Source organism: Taurulus bubalis (assembly GCF_910589615.1).
Source record: "Taurulus bubalis genome assembly, chromosome: 6".
In the NCBI taxonomy this organism is placed as follows: Eukaryota; Metazoa; Chordata; class Actinopteri; order Perciformes; family Cottidae; genus Taurulus; species Taurulus bubalis.
In genome coordinates, this window is record NC_136594.1 from 14,281,311 (window position 1) to 14,301,150 (window position 19,840).

Consider the following 19,840-nt stretch of genomic DNA (forward strand, 5'->3'; position numbering starts at 1 on the left):
TGGTGTTGAAGAGAGAAACCCAACTGTCTGCTAAAATAACTGATCCGAAATGAACGTATCGGCCCGTTGCAGCAGGCTTACAGCTTTATAAAAGGCCTTTGACGTCTGCTGCAATCATCGCAGTGACGCTTTATTTTGCTCGTAAGAATTTAAAATAAAAACATGTCATAGATTTCTCAATGTATGCTATGACAGAAAATGAGTCCATTCACATATATAAAGAATAAGAAAGACACCCTAACGAGAGACGGTGGATCTAAAGGCTTAGTTGCGTAACATGTTTTAATAACATGTTTAGGCATTGCCTTCAAATATATATATATTTATATTTTAAATGTCGAGGCCAACGGCGCTGTAATAAAAACTCATTAAAACACAATCAAATTGAGAAAATTCAAAGCATTTATTGGAAAGCCTCTAAAAGCAAATTGACACCAACTCTGTAAGTATCCTCTTACAATAAAGCTTTCTGAATGTTTTCTATGAAAATTTAAAATATACCATGTTAATGGAAAAAATGTTATACACACCTTGGGAAAACTCTTAGCGTGTCTGTGTTAAATTGATTACTTTAATTACAAATGTTAGAGACATTACAGTCTCGGTCTTTAAATGCAACACAAACTGATTGTTTTGTAATACTTTTGAATTCAAAGTGCTTGAGTACATTATTAAATATCGATCCCATTGAATTAATTGGATATTCAATCTAATCGTTTCAAATTATCGAGAAATAATTAATCCACTGATTAAATTCATAATCTAAACTTCGCAGCACTTCTCATGAATAAACTCAGACTGAAAGATATAAGAGTGAAAAAAATATATTCTAGTTAGTTACAATTGCAAAATAGTACAATTCACAAGCTCTTTACAGAAAGTATAGCCGGCTGCTGCAAAAGAAACATGTTCATGTTTCAACCAATGCAAGATGTGAAATGACCTAATTCGATTTGGTCAATACATTAAACAGAACATGTCCAACTTTATAATATATACACATTATGTAATTTGCTTTCATACACTAAATACAAAAACGGCTTTGCTTAATAATCACACTATGTCCAATAAGCTTCAGAATTAATATGATGCTAGTCAGAGTAAGCAAAGCGTGGCAAGAGGAAATTAGTCAAGCAATCATCTTTTGTCCTTGAAGAAGCCTTTGGAAGTGCTGCTCTCCTTGATGGTGACCGTCAGGAAGTTGGTAGTCACGTCCGTCACCAAGACCTTTTCCACGTTGCCGACAGAGGGCCTCCACGTTGCTTCATCCAAGTCGACGTCGAGCCGGGTCGGGGACGGCCTGTCTAAGAAGTAAGGCTTTTCCATCTGTGGAAGCTCAGCAGGGCGACTCGGGCTCTGGTTCATTTTGGACTGGTGCTTGAAGTGTACAGGTGCTAGGAAGCTGTCCTTAGTCCTGTGTGTATCCATGTCTGTCCTGTGTGGATGCAGGCTGCGGTCGGAGTAGAGCTGCTTGTAGGAGCTTGCACCTGAGATTCCCCGGTTGTGTGTGTGGTGGTGGTGGTGATGGTGGTGTTTATGACCGTGGATCTCTGGATGTCTGTGGGCCACTTTGATCAGCCTCATTGCTTCACCCCCCTGGAGCTTAGCCCGTTTGTGAGGGCTGTAGCTGACCTGCTCCTCTGCTCTCCTCCTGTTGTGTTCAAAGACAGCAGGGCTGCAACTGCCGTCCTTGAAGCGGAGCTTAGGCTTTGGGCCTCTTTTTTTGGGTAGGCGGATGAGACCGTCTGTACTGGTTTGCTGAAGGGAAGGCTGCTGGTACTGACGGGGGCTCAGTTCTGGTGGTCGGACCCGTACACTTTCGCCACGGTTGACAGTACTGGGCGGGAAGATGGTCGGGACAACGGCTCTCAGACCCTCTCTGGCCCTGGGGGTGACAACTGGCTCTGGAGTCGGGTAGGTGATGTGCATCCCTCGGACTACGTCGCTTCTGAACTCATAGGACTTGGCTTTATCTTTAGCCTGAGTCTATTGAAAAAGGTAAGAAAATGAGGGAAATTATTATTCAAAATTATACAAACAAATCACTATTCTAGTTCAGGTTTTTTATTTCTTAGTTGATTTAGCGGGCCTTTTTCCTGGCAGTTATTTTGGTTACATTAGGACAGCCATGACCAGGCAACATGCCAGGACCCTGAAACCTGAGCAGCGAAATGAAATTCAGCCATCATTCATTTTATTATTCACACGTGCTCTTCCTACTGCAACATGTCAAAATGTCTTCTCTGAAAAGGCATGTTGAATGTTTAAATTACTAGACACTGCAGCTAGGCGGTATTTATTGGTGAAATTCCACAACTCCAGTTGTAACAACATTGTCGGTCATTGAGCAATTTCCACGGTTCGTTGTCTTGAAAAGCTGAAACCGCTTGCAGACTGCAGCAGGCTACACTTAACTGTATAATTTCATTCACATAGGACAAAGACATTTATGCATCTGAATTTAATGTTGCTAATGCGAGCGGATTTTACAAAAAGATTCGGGACCTTGAGCAAGCTTGTAAACAGGAATGTCTGTTTGTGAAGGTATTCCCAAACCGTTAGCAGGTCAACAGTTCCCCACTGGCTAACGCACAAGCTAATACACACACGGAATACACACAGTTAGCATCACGCAGGAGCCTATGGTGCATTAATACAATGAGGCCGAAATGAATTAGCAAAAGCGTTAAGTAAAACGTTACGAATCCAGAATACACATTGACTAGGTAGTGATATAAAAACATATTAATACAAATGTGACGTAATTTGTGGGTAAGCATGCAATGCATAAACAAATTAATAAAAAAAAAAAAACAGAAACAACGCTGCTAAATGTACCTTGAGCAGAAACGTCTTGGGTTTGGGTCCTCGCTTTTTGGGCCCGTACAGCTCCCTCTCACGCTCCCTGTGAGGAATACAGTGACAGACGCCCATTGTAAGTGACACGGGAGCAAAGAGCACCGAGGACACCGTATATTTATCGCACATGTCAACATTCATTGGCTCATCCCATTAAAAAAAACATTTAAAAAAGCCAGACAGCTCAGACATCTTCACGTTACCTCTCCTCAAAAGCGACAAACAGGCGGGAGTCCAGTATATTCTCCTCTGGTTCCCAAGTGCTGTATCTGAGAATTAAAACATTGGCGTCAGGTTAAATTGAGGAAGCACACGCGCACGCGCACCGTGCGGGTGGCCGTGTCGTTAGCCTTGCAAGCTACGGTCTCCATCGTGCTATAACGCGAACGTTACTCCCCAGTTTTAATCCCGGCTGCTGTGTCGCTAGCTTTGCCGAGCTAACCACAGCCGAGACCACTACGGGCGGAAAACATGCAAGAGGCGCGAATGTAGCAGCACTTACTTGGGAGACCAGCCCTTCCATTTCACAAGGTATTCAATCCGACCCTAGACATGCCATCAGAAACACACAGAAACCAGTCCGTTAGCTCGCAGGGCAGCAGTACCAGTACACTTGAGGCGTTATATGCAGCCCTGTACCTTCCGGATCCTCCGTTTGATGATCGACTCAGCGGCGAACACCCTCTCCCCGACGGCAGACAGCTCCATGTTTACTCCAGTGCTACCTACCGTTAGCTCGGTAACCGCTAGCGGAGCAGATATTTTTTCTCCAGTCCCCGGCCACTCTGAATTCCCGACAGACCATAATACTCCCGAACAGAATGGACGTCAGCGCAATTTTTTTTACCGCGTTGCTAAGGAACCGCGGTCGGTGGAACCTAGAGATGAACGCCCATTGGTACAGTCGTTGCTACGTGCTCGGGTTGCTAAGTAAGGGGAGGAGCGTGAAGCCCGTGTAAATTAATTCGAGCGAGTGGGGGTGGAATGGGGGATTTTTTTACCCGCGAGGCGAGTGGATCATTTCGCGCAATTTATCTGAGATACTCAAAAAAAATGCACGTGGTATCAAATGTAGTTTAGTTGTATGCACGTGACAGAGTCTTCAAGCGAATAGAGAAACCAGGAAATAGCGATGCCGTTTGATTTATGCGACCGCGAGCGATTCCTCGTTTTCGTTAAGTAAATCCAGCTATTGTATCCATCCGCTAATGCAGCAAACTCGCTTGGCAGAGTTATGAGCGGATTGGTGCTGTTCGACACACGAGCCGTAGTAGTCCGTGTCCACTCGTTACGAGTGGATCGACTGTCCGCATTCATTTCGTTGCCCTTGCTATCTCAGGAGCAATGCGCTGTTCCCGTCAGGCGATTCGCATTCATATTGTTTAATCTTAACACCCCTCGTGGGTTGACTTTGAACGCAACGTTTTATGGCTTACATACTTATGGATGTTGTTGTTTTAAACCAAAGACCTGTCATAAACAGAGAGGCGGGTTCACTGGGTGGTCATTTAAAACATATCTTAAATCGGGTGAAGTGACAGTCCGTGGGATTTATATCACTTTGAATTTTAAGAAAACGAAGCGGATGTCATGACTCGCAATTAAGCAAGAATATTTTAAGATTATTTTATCTTGTAGTCGATGCCATTACATGTGTCAGTTCTGACCGACGTTACCTGCCAGCTCCCTCTGTCACTGTCTGATTGATCGTTTCAATAAAATATATGGTTGTGGTCTGCTTCTGGTATTATAATAAACCATTAACAGATGTTATGTCTGTACGTGTTATTTTTCTGCCAGTGAGATTACTCAACCAAAATCTATCAAAAGGTTTCATTGGGCCTATTGTTCTTATTGCACCGGCCAACGCAAAGAGTCACATTCTTCTTTAAAGAAAACACAACAGGAGGGAACGTTTTAGTGTCTTAAATTCTAAAACTTTGACGTAACAAAATAAAATATATATTATATATCCCATTCCTAATAGTGACTTTAAAAAACAAACAAACAAACAAACAAATATAGTGGCAATCACTTGGAAATATCTGAAAACAGGCCGATCGGTACATTTTTATATAGATAAATCTAAAGACAAAAAAATATATATATAAGAATTCAAATCTCAATGTTAGACAATCTGCAATAATTGATACGAATAAAGTACCTGACCCAAATAATAATAATAATAGTAATAATAATAATAATAGATGAACTACATAACTAATAGTTCTATGAAAAAGGAAAAATATAGCCAATATCTTTCTCAAACCTTAAACGTATATTGATTATTAATTGATTAACTGAACAGTAAAATAAGAGAACAACTGAGAGCGGAAATGGATGAACAAACCACCAAGTCTTAAAAGGCGAGTTCTTCAGCCCGGGTCGATGGACCGATAATAACTAATCATTACATTATTAAGTCATAATTTCTCCAAAGAACTAAACTACGATTCATATATTAGATTAGAAACAAATGACGCTCATGTCCAATGACGATTTAGATAGACAATAAAACAGGCCTGTAAATATGAAAGAGACTCTTGCGAAGCCTTATCAATGTATCGTTTATTTAATATAATGTTTAAACAAAGTTAAAGTGTAATTCAAAATATTTGAACACTTTCTATTTAAATAGTATTGTCGTCTCTCTCTCTCTCTCTCTCTCTCTCTCTCTCTCTCTCTCTCTCTCTCTCTCTCTCTCTCTCTTTCTCTCTATTCTTCCGGGGAGAATATTGACTTTCTGAATTAGACAACGCAACATGTTTGCTAAAGGCACTCAGACACTAAATGTAAAGCTTCTAAATCCCACATCTTGTAAATTTCCCCACTGCGGGACTAATAAAGGAACATATTATATGATCGTAATACATTAAGATGATCGAATATGTCAACATGCTTTTAAAAGGGAACCAATTGTAATGTTTCCTATTTTTTCCGATCTTTTTTTTAATGGTTGCCAGACAAGAACAAACGGCATTAGCCGACGGAATGACTCGGGCCAACAGCTTAATTTAAAGAATTTATAGACTTGTATTATCCCACGAGGCATTTAATATATATCTTCATTCATCTTAGCGCAGACATCAAGACAATAATAGCTATTTAAGACCCTGGCACACCGTGGGATAATGAATGTATTACACTAAACAATAACATCTTCTTTAGAATATTTATCGTTATGAGTCTGTTGGGTGCTCGTGATTAATGTGTTACTGTGTCTGCAAAGTGCAGAAATAGGCCACGTTGAATTTAATTTTTTTCAAAAGTCTCTCTTTAGACCCGATCGCCCTGTTGCCAAAAGTATTACTGAAACAATGTTCATTCTCATTTCTTCTCATTTGTTTCTAAAGTTATCAGTTCAAACTAAACGCATGCAGCCTGTTCTGACACACAATAGTCGTTTGCCAAGAGCAAAGCGACGGCCTAACACAGATAAATCATATTCTCAGGAACTCCGAATTTCCACTCATCACATTATTTGTTTATTTGTTTCATGCATGCGCACATTTGCTAAATGAGCCAGACTATGTCACAAGCTCTTTGCAGAAAGACCACAGCGGGTGAGTAAATCCATCGAAAAACATATTACCAAACAGTTTTTATTAAAGCACTTTACTGTGGAATTGTAAAGTGGTGGTAAATGCTATACCGGAATCTTCAGAGCAGAAATCCACCATTGCATTCGGAATGAATGCATTTCGGTGGAGGACGACGATTGTAGGATGCACTTTATGATTCTACTCCTCTTTCTGTCGTTCCTGTCGTATTTTGCAATTCACAAACAAACACGCGCGGTACAGACAGAGAGGGAAGATGGGCGCACCTCACACTCTGGATGCGATTGGTCTCGGCGCGCCTGCAGTGCCGCAGTGCTGCCGCCGTTAAAACACTATTGGTTGGCTTGTATCCGGGCAAGACGCTGGTTCCTCGTGTGCGCACCAAACGGGAAAGCTATCCGGCCACACGCACACACACACACACACACACACACACACACACACACACACACACACACACACACACACACACACACACACACACACACACACACACACACACACACACGCATGGATCATGAAGTCATAGGAAGAGAGAAACAGAGGGATAATTATCGGCAGGTGCGACAACCAATCAATTCCGGTGTTTGCGTCTTCATAGCAACCGTTGCCAGACCTCAATTTACTCCATGTCATACGCAATATATACTAGTGAAGCAGGGCAGTTTCTTCAGTTTCTTTTGGGCTCTCGACCCATATATGTTTCTTTCCTCATCTCCCTTGGCATAAAGGAAAATAGATTTCCATTGAGTCTACAAACCTTTTCCAAAAGCCAGACACGTAGGCTGTGTGGTGTGAATGGTGGGCATATACGTGTTAACACAACCCCATACTCGCTAATTTTGTCCGCGTGCCACAAACGCATCTCATTCCATTAACTACACACGTAAAAGCACAGATAGATGACGGGGTGATATTTTAACCGCTGCAGCGCGCACAGGCCCGTGTTAAAGCACCTGTGTCGTCACTCTCGTTGAATCATCACGAGGACAGAGGTCAGCACTAATGCACAAGTCACTGCTGGGTGATTTGGGGTTTAGTCATTGTTTGTCACTAAACTGGATCCAGCTGGGTTATTCCAGCAGGTTAAAAGCATGAAGCATTGTGAGTGAGTGCACTGTTTTGCCTCTGCAACAATTTACCACCAAGTTACTCATGAGGCTGAACACACAGAGGCAAAACAGGCATTATGTAGTTGTGACATTGTAAAAAGATAAATCGGTCATGAGTTTTGAAATTATCATTTTGTATCATTCTGATAGTGAAACCCTATATGTGGTGTTTTAATGACAGACATCCTGAGTTGAGTTCTTTTTTACTTTTATAAAAATGAATAAATTTTTACAAAACAATTCGATAGCTCAGAGTTCAAACAGTTGAATTCACAATTTAGGCTATTTTTGCCACCTATATGGTCATTGTGAAGCACAAGTAGGCCCAGAGGCCGTTTCGTGTGTTTAGTTCCTAACTGCGTTGGATCAATACTCATATTTACCATAAGTAAAGAAAATATTGTGTTTGTTGCAAATGTATTTAAGCCTCCATCCGTAAGAAACTGTTGTTACTAGATTTAGACATTTTTTTAAATCTGCATTGTGTGCACCATAACGTAGATGTGGGAAAGACCTCTATAAATAACAATGTTCCTATCAAAAGCACCAGCATTTTATTTTATTTTAATCAAAAAGGATCTCCTGAATAGATCAGTGATTTTGATCAAAACCACAGCACGCCAACTCTGTGTTCATAGTCTGTAGGAGAGCATTTTCAGGCCTAACTCATGCATGCGCGCACTCAGCATGAGAGGAACTAGAAGGTGGATCACCGACAAGACGTTATTACACCATGTACACAGTTCTTGTTTAATTTCAACGGATAACATGCAACTTGGTTAGAGGTTTGCAGGTTTCTGGCCTGTTCATGAGCAAACAAGCCGCGTGATACGTAATTCCATCGAGCACCCGTCAAGGAATTTACCGCTTTGGTTTCTCAGCAGAAAACATTGTTGCAATTATTCGTCAGCCGCAGCAGCTGCGAGGCGTTTCGGACAGACACGACGGAGAAGAAACTGGATGGAGCAGGGAGGGAGGACAGCCATTTTCTCTGTCGTCGCTCACGTTAACGCGCACAGAAAGCCGTTTTATTGGCGGGCTGCAGCCCCGGAAATGGTCGAGAGCTGCTGCCTGTCATGTCGCTCGGGAAGTCGTGTGTTTTGAGCGTCGGAATGGGCGAATATCAGTCACGATACATCAAACGAGAAAAAAAGGCAGAGGTTGCGTTCAAATGCGAGCAAACGGGACCGATGTTTCGGGAGGTTTGTGAACCAGGAGAGGACGGAGCTCCTCTGCACATCTCTCCTTTTAAAGCACCCTCCAGTTATTCCGAGGAACAGCAACTGTCAGCCTCATTATGTGAATGGCTGAAATGGGAAACCGTGGAAATGATATCCTGCGTTATGTCTGGAGCCTGTTGGTCAAGCAAAGAAACGTGTCGCCTCCTGCCGCTGCGTTTCTCTCGGCATGTCAGGAGGATTTATTCAAGTCACATCTGACATAAACAGTTGTTCAAGTCAAAATTATGAGCTTCAAACGACTAAAATCCTCTACAAGGGCACATATGTTGGTTAAACCACAAAGCATTGCAGCTCACAGTATAGAGCTTTGTTGGTATCTATTTAATGAACAGCAACTTAAGAACCATTATTATCAAATCAAGTTGTTAACGTTGTATGACACATTTAACTGTTGGGTAACATACCTGTTATCTTCATTGTACTACTATTGTCTGTGTTTATTATACACCAGAATTAAACAGTAAACCTGCCTCTTCATTCAATTTTAATTGAATCAGTTGTGAATGTTTCAAATGAATGCTTTCCGTATGTATCAGTAAACCAGGACTGACCTGTCGCTACATTATGCACACAGGGCAAATAGCTGGTCCGGGCAGCCCATCTGAAAATAAACGCTCTCAGTAATAATCCTCACGGCCTGCAGCATATATACACACACATAGCCACAAATAGAGCCATGTACAGATTTAGCAACTTCTGAGGAAAGATGGCCATGTGAGAGCGTTACAGCAGCCGCCCTTTCCAGTTAAATCTCGATTCCCTGTGGGAGGACAAGGTCACATGTGATGTAGGATACCAGCCACGAGCCTGGTCTGGGTTAATGTAAATCTTCAAAGACTCATTGCACACAAGTCCATACATCATTTGCAAACAATTTTATTATTGCAAAATTGGTCATAGGAAGCCTTCTTTTTTTTTTGTCTGCACACAAAACATCAAAAGTGCATCTGGTCAAGGTCCTCAGAGCAGTTCAATGCACCTCAGATCACATAGTGCTGGAAGGGATTTTAAAAACAGGAAAGGGGGGCTATGTATGACACAAGGGAACAGATCGGATTATTAAAAGAATGTGTGCTTTCACATTAACGCGATGATGCAAAAGTTGCATGACACCAGGACAAGTCCATTCAATCCCATTCATAACGGTGTAGCCATACAGGACGTGTCAGGGAGGCAGAGAATGGAAACATGACAAACGGAATCATAGAGCACCCAGCTGGTGGTACTAATCTATTGGATTATACAGCTCAACTGTCAGCGTTAACACCGATTTGTGACTGATATGATTCAATTGAAAAAAATAAAGGAAAAAAGGCCTTTTTTGTCACTGTACTGCTACAAAACATAAAATAAATAGAGTCCCAGGGTTGTATGTCTGCTGTCTTATTGGACGTGACTTGTGCTCAGGATCAGATCTCGAGACGCATGACTCAAAAAACACTTAAAAAGGAGCATATATCAAACATTAACAATCTTTCATTTAAAAACCTTATATTCCCTTCCAACAACGCAAATCACATTTATTGACAGAAAGGCGCTTTTTTTTATCTGCTTGTTTAAGCATGCCTAATAGCATAATCTGTCAAAGCAGCATGCATCCTTGTTTAAATCTGTCCATCTGTTCACACACACACACACACACACACACACACACACACACACACACACACACACACACACACACACACACACACACAGTGTAATTTACCATGTTTCAATATAATTTTCTTTGTTACAAAATTCTCCATATAGCCTACATGTGTTTAACATTTTTTGAGATGCAGACAGTTGAGTGTATAATCAAATTACATCCATAGAAAAGTGAAGAGTATTTACAAGAGTTAAGTGCATCTTCCATCAGACATCTATTTGAAGTTTGAAATAGCAAAGTTTAGATACTGCATCTCCAGCAATAACAACAGAGAGTTAGAAGAAGAAATATGCAAATGATGCAATAAAGGATTTTTTTTGTTTTTTGAAATCTGAACTATACAAAGTGAAAGCAACATCAAGGATCCATTTGTACATTCAAGCATCCGAAAATACAAATATATCTAATGTACATTTATGTAGTTGGTACCCAGTTCAGTTACACTGTGATGTATTCCTTAAACGTGACTGTGAGGCAGTTTGTAGTAATGTCTGTGATCACTATATTTCCAAGGAAAGGCTGGAAAGAGGGAAATGTCTCTTCTTTTGTCTTTTCGTTGTCAGAAACAGACAATAAGTTACTATTCTCCTCTTCTTTATTTATTTCAGTTTCACTCCGAGTTTCTGTCTCCGTGTCCGTTTGTGTTTGAGCTTGTGTGTCCGTTTCATCCTGTGTGTGCGCTTCAGCTTGTGTTACAGTCTGAGGTTGTGTGTGTGTTTCAGACTGGGCTGCGTTAGGCCTGCATTTGACAATGCTCAGGTCGATAGGTTCCTCTTGGTCTGCAAACCCGCAGTCCTGCAGTCGGATGGGACTCTGGTGTCCGTTTTGGTCAACGCTGACGCTTTGGGTGGGCGACGGCACCGTGTTCGGAGCGCTTATACTCCTGGAGCTCAAAAACCTCTTACTACTCCCATGAACCTCACTGTCGGTGTCAGAGAGGTGCCGCTTCAGTCCTTGAAATCCACCTTGGCTTCCTCTTTTGTCCTCTGGGGAGGGAACTCCCCTATCCAAAGGCAGGGAGAGCAGATTAGGCTTGGTTGTCAATTGTAAAGGCTGATCTGCTGAAAGCTGCCCCTGACCCCTGACCTCGACATGTTTATCCTGTTCCATCACAGTTTGCTCCGTTTTGGGGGACAGCTCCTTTTCTTTGGAGCAACGTCCGTTAAATCCAGAAGTGGGAAGTGTTGGTTTGTCTTTGGGTTTTTTTGCAAATCCATTCATGAGGCCGAGCTTCTTGACGAGTTTCATCTTCTCGAGGTGGTTCTCCATGCTGTTGTCAGTTCCTTGCGGTGGCTTTCCAGTGGTTTCAGAATCACCGTTTTTAATCTTAGCCGCTTTCATTCCGTTCTCCATGTACTTGCTCATGACAATAACAATCCGCCCGTTCTTGTTTTTGTTCTTCACGATCTTTAGCTTGCCGTTGCTGACGCCATTAGACTGCGGTAGAGCATCCTCTTTGGGTTTCACCTTCTCCGGCTCTTTGTGGCCATTGAGGTTTGCTGGAAGCTTCTTCAGCTCCATGGTGATATCCTTGACTTTGGTCAGGCAGCCAGAGTCCTTGTCCCGGACCCACTTTTGCTGCAGCACTGGGGGAAGGTTGTAACCCTTGTTAGCCAGCTCTGGCGCTTTTAATTCTCGGGGTTTAACAAATATGGCCTCGTGGTCCTTGAGGTCCGGCTGGTAGTGGTGATGCTTCTTGCTGTTGAGCTGATAGTAGAACTTCTTGCCATTGGCCTGTTGCTGCTCGGCCTCGCGCTCCCGGCATAGCGGCTGGTACTGGTGGTGCTTCTTGCTGTTTAGCTGGTACTGCTGGCCCTGGGGACGCAGCATCTGGATTGGGCTGGTCTTCTGACAGCTGTCCTCGTCCAGAGACGCCTCGTGAAGATCAGCCAGAAGACTGGATCTCCGTGCGAATGAAGGAACCTGTGAAACCAGACAATAAATTGTGTTATTTAAATAAGCCTGATTAGATACACACCTCCATCAGTATTACAGAATAGTGTACACAAGCATCCCTCTCAGTGGGGCATCTGACGGCTAATGGTGTAAGTTAACTGTCTCCAGTATCTACACATGCGTCTGTGTCAGCCTACAACAAAAAGCCATGGTTCATTGGGGCCCGTGAGTTGCACTGGAGAACAGTGCTTGGAATGTGAGGGGCTCTTCTGAGGCACACCGTTTATTTCAGGGGCCTTCGTCCATGTTTTCACAGCTCTCCAACAGCTACTGTGAAGCTCTTTCAGCCACCGGCCAGGCCATCAGAGTGACATTTCAAAGTGTCTCCTGTGGCTGTGACCTCAGCTAGGAGGAATGTCACTGGCTGCTTTGTGTCCCGTCATTGACTTTATCCCATGTGTTACCACCAACACCCTCCCGAGAGGAACAAAAAGACTCTTCTGAAGGGTTCCCCAGCCTTTTAGACCTGTGATTAATGCGCTAAATGTACGATTCACAGGCATTAAGCTACAACTGTTAGGTCAGGGAACTGGTCCCTGTTTTTTGGGAGACTTTATAGAAGTGCAATATTAAATCTCAGAAGGGGGCCTTTAAATCTGAACTTCAACATGATCGTGCACACTGGATCTAAATAAGCAAAGCTGTAGTTCATCTTTTGCATTAATGCTAATCAGGAAAAGCATCGAGTATCATTACTTCCTCACCTGAACCAGAAGGTGCTTGGGCTTGGGTCCTCTCTTGCGATATCCCATCAGCTGCTCTTGGCGTTCCCTATGGGAGAGACAAAGCAGCAGCCAATCAGGGAAACTGTCAAGCAGAGATGAGTTGCCGCTGCATGGCAATGGCAACACAACGTCACGGGTGTCCTCAGGCTCAATTAGGAAATACTGAGCCAGTGTTACAGGTTGGAGTTACACTTCCTGATGCACAGAGGAATGCATTCATAGATTAAAAAGAACATCTTTTAATGCCATTGTTATGTGTTTACCTTTTTTACAGTATCGGTTCTTAATGTTTAGCATCTCATTACACTCGTCGTCAACTGGGACAGTGTATTCCTTCCACCCTAAATAACACACAATGTCCCATGCAACGTCTGTAACCACAGTATAAGATAAAGACCAGCCCTTCTCTGACTTTCCTTAGCTTTACTCCGTCTCCATAAGTCTCTCGACGGCAGTAACTCAATACCACAGACAGGAGTGATGTCAGTCCCCTCCCCCACTCTCCTCGCTCACGTCTAATTACAATGACAACTTGGTGTATTTTCATAGCCTGGCATTCAGACGATTTGGCTCCCCGGAGAGACACGCAATTAGTTTCAATAAGGTCGCTCCTCTTTAGAGAGAGAGAGAGAGAGAGAGGTAATTGCAAAAACAGACACAGAGTGACGTTGGTGTTTTGCTTTAACGTGTGACCTAATCCTGAAAGGTTGCTGCAAGCTAAAAGGTGAGGGAGGCTAAGAGAAAAGCCAGTGACAGTTTAACACACCAGGCATTGAAGAAATTAAATTACACTGTCCTTCATGTCGAGCTGTCTGGACAGTCACTCAACAGACTAGTTAGCAATTAGCCAAGCAGCTAATTTCACCATGCTAGCCCACTTTGAAGACCATGGACACATTTCCCTCTAATAGAGAACATGAGGAAGTACCTCTGGTTAGAAGTTGAGACTGTGACCTGTGATTTATAACAGTTACTAAGCTGCTATTTAGTTCGCTGCTCACTTCAATCTTCATTTCCTCTTGCCTTTCCACTACATCATGAGCAGATTAAGAAAAGACGCGCATCATAATTTAAAGCCCCCCTCCACTCAAAAAAATGGTTTTCTTGTTTTTTGTTACTTCACTTGGATGTTGGACCTTCACTGTGCAGTGCGATGAGTAGAGTTTGACATTTGAATGGTGCTTCCATATTAATATGCTAAAGGGAGAACGTTTCTCTGCGATCACCTTCAATGAGTTTAAGACGTTGTCATAAGAGCAGAGTTTGTGACGTCACAACTTTAGAAGGCGATGGCGGTCCAATATGCAACTTCCACAAGTGAGGGCTTTTTAGTGAAGTAGGTCTCGTAGTTAAACTTTTGAATTGAACAATACTCTTTAATTCATAGTATCTGGACTTTTAACTAACTTTTTGGGGTGAAAAAAACCCAACCCATATCAGACATCCATTATTTCAATCAGATAATTTGTTTATGCTTCTTTAAAGATTTTAGCATTGGCGTCTGAAGTTTCAGTACTTAAATAATGATGTAAATGTTTGAAGTCTGAAAATTAAAATAGTTTGCTAAATTAGCGATTACTAGTAGTTTTTTTGGTTTACATTCGCATAATCAATAATAATTGGTTTATTGGGTAATGCAAGTGGTTGCCACGTCCTGTGGAAGAGGAAACAGGTGCATGTGGCGACTGGATGGTGGGGCAGCAGGTAGCACTTTAGCATGCTAGCCTTTTGCTGACACTCAAATAACTATCAGGTGACAAAGGAGATGCAACACAGTCCCAGTTTGCTCTGGTAACTCTGACCTGAGTCTCACCCGACCCTGACCCTCTGATGACACCCGTGTTAATCCTGATCCTGACCCCCAGGCGCTGCATCTCTGCACATTCACTGACACATTATATAGCAAGTTTATTATCCACATGGGATTATCCTGAGTCAGGCATGGTCATCATGAGTGACCATGCAGCATAGTTCCCAACTACAAACATACATGGAGTTCCTATTTCAAAAACGTGGATGAACAGACAGTCATTGTGTGAATAACTGGAAATGTATATACACACACATCGATTTAAAACCTGTTTGTGTGATTAATAATGGGAATCATTTCTTATCACTTGTTTATCAAACTCTAAACGTACCTGTCTTGGAAGGCATCAAGCAGTCTTGGGTCTAGGATGTTTTCCTCTGGTTCCCACGTGTTGTATCTGTTCAGAGAGCAGAAAGTGAGCATGAGGAAACATCGGCCTGTCAAACTGTGGCAGACATCATCAGACACAGGCTGAGAACAGAATGCCATCTTTCCACCAAGACAACCCTTGACTCGCAAATCCTCATATTTGTAGGCATGTCCGTGAGTAAACAACATGCTGAGACACATGCACTCCCTGTGGATGAACGTGTAATAAATCATGAGTAACTTTTACGCGCGGCTGGGGGGTGTGAAGGGGGAGGAGTACAAATGCCCAGCCTCCACTCAACTGTAGATATATGAGCATTCCTTAAACATAGGGATCAATAATAGACATGTCTTCCTTTAATTGGCACACTCGGGAGTGCATACATCGTAAAACCACATCCATCATCGAGGCCAACGCGTCGATCGCCCAGAGCCAGAACGCGCAACCGTCCATGTGCGCGCCCGAGCTCGTACGGATGCACACATTCACACACTTCTGTTTTGATTGTTGTCTTATCATCATCATCATGCGTATTATGTTTGAAAAAGGGACTTACTTTGGAGACCATCCTCGCCACTTGACCAGGTACTCAAACCTCCCCTGGGAATGGAGAGAAACGGGATAATCAGCGCAACGTTACTTTACACAGCACATTTGACTCTGCATTGCACCGCCCCCTTAGAAATTATCTAATGAAAAACAAAAACATATAGTCCATAACAAGGTGAAGGAAACCCAACGAGTAATGATCCTCCTTTCCGTGTGCATGTGTGTAAAAATGTCCTTCAGTGCTCTTGTGACAAACCTTTCTGCTGCGCTTCTTCTCGATGCTCTCCACCGCAAAGACGTGCTCTCCCGCGGCGGGCAGCTCCATTTTCCGATACAAGAGTAGCGGCTTTTCTGTTTTTTCCCTCCCGGTTTTTGCTATCCGACACCTCGTCCTCGCTTTCAGGCCGTCTTCTCCTGCTGCTGCTCTGATGTGAAACACAAGAGCCCCCCTCCTCCTCCTATTTTCACTGCGCCTCTTCCCTCGCTTTCCCCTCCGAGAGACTCGTTCTGCAGGCGAGTTGAAGCTGCAGCTAGGAAACACTTCATGCAAATAGCCGTTGGCGTGACGTCAGAAAAGGGGGCGGTAATAGGGGCGGGTGTTGTTCCCATGCGGCTTTCAGGTGCTGTGGGAAAAAAGATAATTACCGCCTCGGTGGCATATGAACTATATGTCGATACAGTCGATGTTTGAATGTAAAGACATATTTATAAAAACAGTACACTAAGGTGCGTGGCATTTAGTGAAGGGGGTGAAACCATGACATCAACTGGTTGAAGCCTTCAAGAGTGAATCATATTATCATAGATTTAACTTATTGTATAACCTATAGTAAATTAGCACTTCATTTTTAATTGACCTCGTTATTTAACTGATAGTCATGAATAAAGCATGAATGATGCCAAAAAGTGTATCAAGGAATCAATTAACACACAGGACACCCACACACACCCGTTCACACCTCTTCTTTGCTATACTCTTGCACAAAACCAAAAGTAAACTAAATTGTTGTGCAATATTTCCTCTTCCTCTCCCAGATTTATACCATGGAAGAACATTGTTTGCTCCAGCTAATTTCACCCCCCTTTCTGGCAAAGGAGTGCCAGTATTTGACGTCAGCTACTGCTGTATTTGGCCGGAATGAAAACCTACGCTTACTCCCATGACAGGAAGCCACACAGACAACAATCATTTCCCACATAACATATTTTATGTTTTTTTTATGTTCAACCGACGACAAAAACATTTAAAACAACAACAACGCAATGTGGTTCTCTAAAGTCCGAGCTGAGATGGAACATTGAACGCATCGTGCCTGCCTCTCGTGTTGCTGGATGTGAAGCGAGATCTAACTGCAAGAGGGTGCTAAGAAAGAGAATAGCGTTTCATCCGAAGCCGCGATGGCCTGAATGTGCTGCTCACCAGCTCAAATGTTGCAGCTTGTCCAGGCCTTTGGCTTCATTTTGCATTTTCAACTAGTACACGCCTGTGTTCGTATTACTGCGCCTTCAGAGCCAACCACACGCAGGGCTATCAGAAATGTATTTATGCGTCGGGCACATGATACAGTTCGGTCCATAAGACAATCAATATCACAAAACGAATTATTCCACCTGACATCTCACGATAGGCCCAACCAACGTCAAGGCCAGAGCCTTTTCGACACTGATTTATCACCGCCGCCCCAACAAGGCCTCGTCTATTAAGGGGAGTCCCGGTGAAATAGGGGAACACGTTCCCATTAGCTGCTGCTGGAGCGTTGGACTGAGCCGCTTATGTATAATGCGCCATGAATCATTGCTCGTGTTTAAGTTAAATTGCTGGCAGAGCCGGGCCGCTGTTGTGCGCAGATTTCCAGTATTCTCTCTTGAGTCAAGGTCACACAAAGAGATGACATTTCAGATGGCACCGTGTCGCGGGGATTTTCTGGTGGATTTTTTTCCGCGGTGTTAAAAAGATGGCCCCTGGTTGTGTGGCGGTCGATGTAGGTCAGCGTCCCTCTCACCCCGCCGGCTTTAACTCCAGCAGGGTCGTTTCTGACTCTGGAGTCCCGACAGGACAGGCACCAGACGGTTCAGTTATCGCTTGGCACGGAGAGCGTGCAGACATGACTCGCGGTGTGAACCAGCTTAGGCCGGACGCTGAAGCGACACAAAGACGTCTGCCACCAAACCTTTTACTTTATAACCTTTTAGAAATAGCAGTTTAAGGTTGTACCAAAGTGAAAACTCAAAACATGTTGATAGACGGACAAAGAGAGGATCACATCATATATCCAGTTGTTTACTGCCATTGTCTCTTCTATTCAGTTATTTAGTGTTATTCATTACACGTATATCTACAGCACGGATACATGTTCGATGCATTGCTTTAGAAATAAACATGTTAAATTGTCTATGAAGCCTTCGTTGCATTGTTTTATACGGTTGGACCAAATAAAATTCAGCAGTGAGAGGGTTAAAGTGCAGGGATCCCGCAGGCTGCAGCGCTCGGCCTATTGCAGAAAGGCACGACTGTCTTTCCTTATAAGGCAATGAGTGCAACTCGGCGGTGAAATATCTCATGAAATAAACGACCATAGCGCATTCACACGTGCACATTTGCGTCAAGTTGCCTTTCATAAGCACCCCGAGTGTCCAAACAGCCGGTGTTCTTCACTGGTTCGTTCTCTGTGGCGGGGCTCGCGCTCATGCAGCTCCGGCGCGCGCACAAGGGCGCATGAGCGCCGTGCACGTCTGCTAATTCAGCTGCGTCATTCCTAAATTAAAGGACGAGCAAAAGAAACACGGTGGTCAATTAGAAGCTAAGGATTTAATGGGAGGTATTACTCTCGAGTAATACTGGTCATACAGCTTCTAACCGACGACCACTCTGTCACCTGCTGCTGTGACACACACGCACACACACCATGTTGGTTTCACAAACAGATACCAGCATTGATCAGATCTGGTATTTAGGCTTACCAGACACTACATCTCACAAGTGAGACAATGACCGACGATGCCAAAAGGTTGATGCTCACAGCGCTCACGCGATAGTTAATGTCGAAATGTAAGAGCTTTGGAACATGGCACGTGGATGGAATGTGATGCAGCGCGTGCGCGCGTGATTAATGGTACGCGCGGAGAGACACTTCACCTGAGCATCGCCGCAGAGTCCCGCTCACTGTCCGCGGCGCGTTATGCATGAACGAGATAAACGAAAATCAGCAGACAATTACGTCCAGCTGGCGTTTCATGTTTAAAACATTATTAACTTGATAATTTAATGCAAAAGGAAACATCGTTTACGGGAATTATGTGTACAAAAAAAAAAACAAGCAAACAAAAAACGTGACGCCGGAGGTGAACAAACAGGTTTGGTGTCTTCAGATTAGCTCCTAAACAATTCCGACGTAACATGCTCACGTACATATAGTCTCATCTTCAGGTCGCCTTACAGGAAAATAAATAGAAGTTCACAGGTGGGTTAGGTTGCTCCCAATTTCTCAGAATAAATATACTGATCACTTCGTGTCTTCATTCTTTAATTCATGAACATTTTTCCAGCAATGTGCAGGTGCAGAGCCGCCACACTGGTGAAACTGACTGAATTACTGCACATGAAATGATTTTCTGAAGATGATCACTTCGTCCAGTAAAAGCAGCACTTGAGAAATTCACAAGAAATTTACAAGAAATTCCAGAGAAAGGTGTTTATTGAACACAGTATTTTGAATGGAAGAAACCCCCTTTTCATTAGATATATGCTAATACTCAAACCCATGAAGGCAAAGGAGTTATACATGTTAAATAAATCATATTGTTATTCAACATTTAGCTCAATACTTGTTCACCCACCCATACCTCTTTGGTAATTGTTTGCTCAGTTCAGTTTTTAAAATGTAAAGTTAACTCCACACCTGCACTTTTCACCTTAGATAAGAGATGATGTAACATTTCTCCTCTACACCAAATAACTAATCTACATGATTGCTCTGCAAGGGAGAAGCTTAAATGAAAAAAAAATG

The 19,840-nt window shown here is 43.0% G+C and overlaps 1 protein-coding gene across 1 annotated transcript; it reads right to left on the reverse strand.

Moving 5' to 3' along the window:
* Positions 1–438: 438 nt before the first annotated feature.
* cbx8b (chromobox homolog 8b) lies at positions 439–16,379 on the reverse strand (the record flags this gene model as incomplete). The annotated part of the gene is given in 15 exon segments (XM_079219163.1): positions 439–1,986; positions 2,839–3,012; positions 3,016–3,060; positions 3,062–3,128; positions 3,362–3,405; positions 3,499–3,644; positions 7,573–7,580; positions 10,866–12,346; positions 13,084–13,150; positions 15,246–15,311; positions 15,841–15,884; positions 16,090–16,177; positions 16,179–16,260; positions 16,263–16,332; positions 16,335–16,379. Coding segments are annotated over 15 exon segments (3,276 nt in total). The 3' UTR covers positions 439–1,137.
* Between the last annotated feature and the right edge of the window lie 3,461 nt (positions 16,380–19,840).